At 39.6% G+C, this 2,877-nt stretch overlaps 1 protein-coding gene across 1 annotated transcript in view; it reads left to right on the top strand.

Annotated features, from left to right (window-relative positions):
- LOC110291851 (RNA-binding protein with serine-rich domain 1-like) overlaps window positions 1-1,531 on the top strand; it is a 3,482-nt gene extending 1,951 nt beyond the window's left edge. The window contains exon 3 of the mRNA XM_021159084.1: window positions 1,493-1,531. Within this exon, the coding sequence (XP_021014743.1) occupies window positions 1,493-1,531 (39 nt within the window). The remainder of the gene's footprint in view (window positions 1-1,492) is intronic.
- The last annotated feature ends 1,346 nt before the right edge of the window (window positions 1,532-2,877 follow it).

Raw genomic sequence — 2,877 nt, 5'->3', positions numbered from 1 at the left:
TCGAGGCCAGCCTGGTCTACAAAGTGAGTGCCAGGACAGCCAGGGCTACACAGAGAAACCCTGTCTCGAAAAACAAAACAAAAAAAATAAAAATAAATAAAATAAAATAAAACAAACGAAAATAATGGATGGTCTGAAGAACAACACCCCAAGTTATAAAACATATACCTACCTAACATGGTACATGCATAGGTCTGGTCTGTAGCTCAGTGACAGAATACTTTCCCAGTGCCTACAACGCTCAGGGATCAATTTGCACTACCAAGCAATAGAAAGCATTTCCCCCTCATGCCTCATTTTATACTGTTTTGCACTTTGCTTCTTTGCTGGGTAATTGATGCCCATTACCCCTTCCTATACACACACACACACACACACACACACACACCACTCTGATAGGCTCTCACTTTGCATCCCTGGATGGCTTGAAACTCCCTCTGTAAACCAGGCTAGCATTGATCTCACAGAGATCAACTGGCCTCTACCTCCCAAGTGTAGGATCAAAGGTGTGTGCCACCATGCCTGGCTTTTCATTGTTTTGTAAGCAATGTGTTTGATTGTTGAGTTCTTCAAAATAGGTGCCTTGTGGATGGAGGTTTGGGTTTCTATGCTTTTCCTACTATACCCACATACAGATACCTAAGCAATTATTTTTTACAATTGTGTGTGTGTGAGTGTGTGTGTGTGTGTACACGTTAACGCAGGTACCACTGATATCAGAAGGGGGTAAGATTTCCTAGAGTTAGAGTCATAGAGGATATGAACCCCCTGACGAGAGTGCTGGGAATTGAGCCCAGGCCCTTGGCAAGAGCAGTACATGTTCTTATCCTTGGAGCCATTTCTCAGCACTGTATACATAGCTTTTTTGCCTATGTGATAAATTATAGTGAAAGAAATTGGTAGTCAATAAGAATATATGTACATTAAATTTTGGTAGCTATTGTCAAGCTATTTTATGTGATGGCTGTACTAATTTTTATTTCCCCAAGCAACATAGAGAGAGCTGTCTCATATAAAGAGCTATTCCCCGGGGCTGTAGAGATGGCCCAGCGGGTAAGAGCACTGACTGCTCTTCCGAAGGTCCTGAGTTCAAATCCCAGCAACCACATGGTGGCTCACAACCACCCTTAATGAGATCTGATGCTCTCTTCTGGTCCGTCTGAAGTCAGCTAAGTGTACTTATGTATAATAATAAAATAAATTAAATTAAAAAAAGAGCTACTACCCACCAAATTATCACTAAAAATGAATTTTTAAATTTGTCTGTCTGTCTGTCTGCCTGGTTTTTGAAACAAGATCTCAGGGAGTCCAGACTGTCACTGAACTTGCTATAGAGCTGAAGTTGGCCTTGGACTCTTGAACCTCTGACTTTCCCCCTTCCAAGTTCTATGATTACAGGTGCATATTACCACCCTTAGGTTTTTCTTCTTTTCTTTTCTTTTCTTTTCTTTTCTTTTCTTTTCTTTTCTTTTCTTTTCTTTTCTTTTTCCAGATTTTGGTCCTTGTGAATCAGATTTGGAAAGTCCCTTAACACTTATAAACTTATAAAGTATAAACTTCAAATGTATTCCTTCCTAATTCTCATAACAGTAATACTATCATTGTTTCACATAGGAGAAATTAAAGCTTATAGAAGACAAGTGACTTGCTCCAATCATTCATATAAAAAACAGCTAAATTACATATCTCATAGTAATTATTTCTGATGATTCAAGGCTTATTTCAAAAAGTTATGTCATATGTAATGGAGCATACCAAGAGTCTGGGGCAAGAGGACTGTCACAAGTTCAAGGCCAGCCTGGGCTCCATAGTGAGTTTCAGTCTAGCTACATGCAATGTGAGACACTTAAAAAAAATACAGTTCAGAATCTTTCAGTAATTTCCTGCCCTCGTTATCCAGAGAACAGTCACTGAGTAATAGATATGTGCCCCAGTTTAAATACATCTTAGTGAACAGATGTTAAGTCAACTGCCTTTAGCGGTCTCACCAACTTTGAAGTGTCATTCCTAGTCCAAAGCTGAGTCCTTATCTTTCCACCCAGGGGCTCAGTTTCACAGCTAGCTGTACAAAGATAGATAAATTTATACTATCTTAAGAAAACATCATTAATCCTAGCATGCTGTAGTCACAAGAATAACATGCTTGAAGTCTGTACTCTTTGTACCCATAATTCAGTGATTTGAGAAACAAAAGGTCTGGTCTCAGTCCAATATAGCTGGAGTCAGTTGGCAAGACAAATCACCAGAAACCATTTAATAGTCCCTGACACCCTTTGCCATGACTGGAGAGAATGTGTGTGGGGTGATGGAACTAATTACACAAGATTCATGCACTCATGGTATGTACAGATAGAATTTGTTGATACACATTTATTTGGGTGTGGGCCTTCAGCACGCTGTAGATTTCACTTATCTAAAGTTCTTGTTAACATACATGAGATTTCTGCCACAGAGTTCACAAAGAAAAAATGTGATTACCTCAACTTGAACTCAGGCATCAAAGTCTCCCTAAGAATCTCCTAGGTAGTATTTCACATTTGTGGAGAAAAGAGTCTGTCCAGAAAGTGAATAGCCATATCAAATGCACAGTGAAGCTGTGTTCCACATCTGACCAAAATGCATTCCAGATGGATAAAAAGGTTGATTAAAAATACATACTATATGTGTGTGTGACAGATAGGTAGGTAGATAGATAGATAGATAGATAGATAGATAGATAGATAGATAGATAGAGACATATAGATGAAAGAGAGGGGGCTGGTGAGATGGCTCAGTGGGTAAGAGCACCCAACTGTTCTTCCAAAGGTCCGGAGTTCAAATCCCAGCAACCACATGGTGGCTCACAACCATCCGTAATGAGATCTGACTCCCTCTTCT

This window comes from Mus caroli, chromosome 3 (genome assembly GCF_900094665.2).
Source record: "Mus caroli chromosome 3, CAROLI_EIJ_v1.1, whole genome shotgun sequence".
NCBI lineage: Eukaryota > Metazoa > Chordata > Mammalia > Rodentia > Muridae > Mus > Mus caroli.
This window is presented reverse-complemented; position numbering and strand designations above follow the sequence as displayed.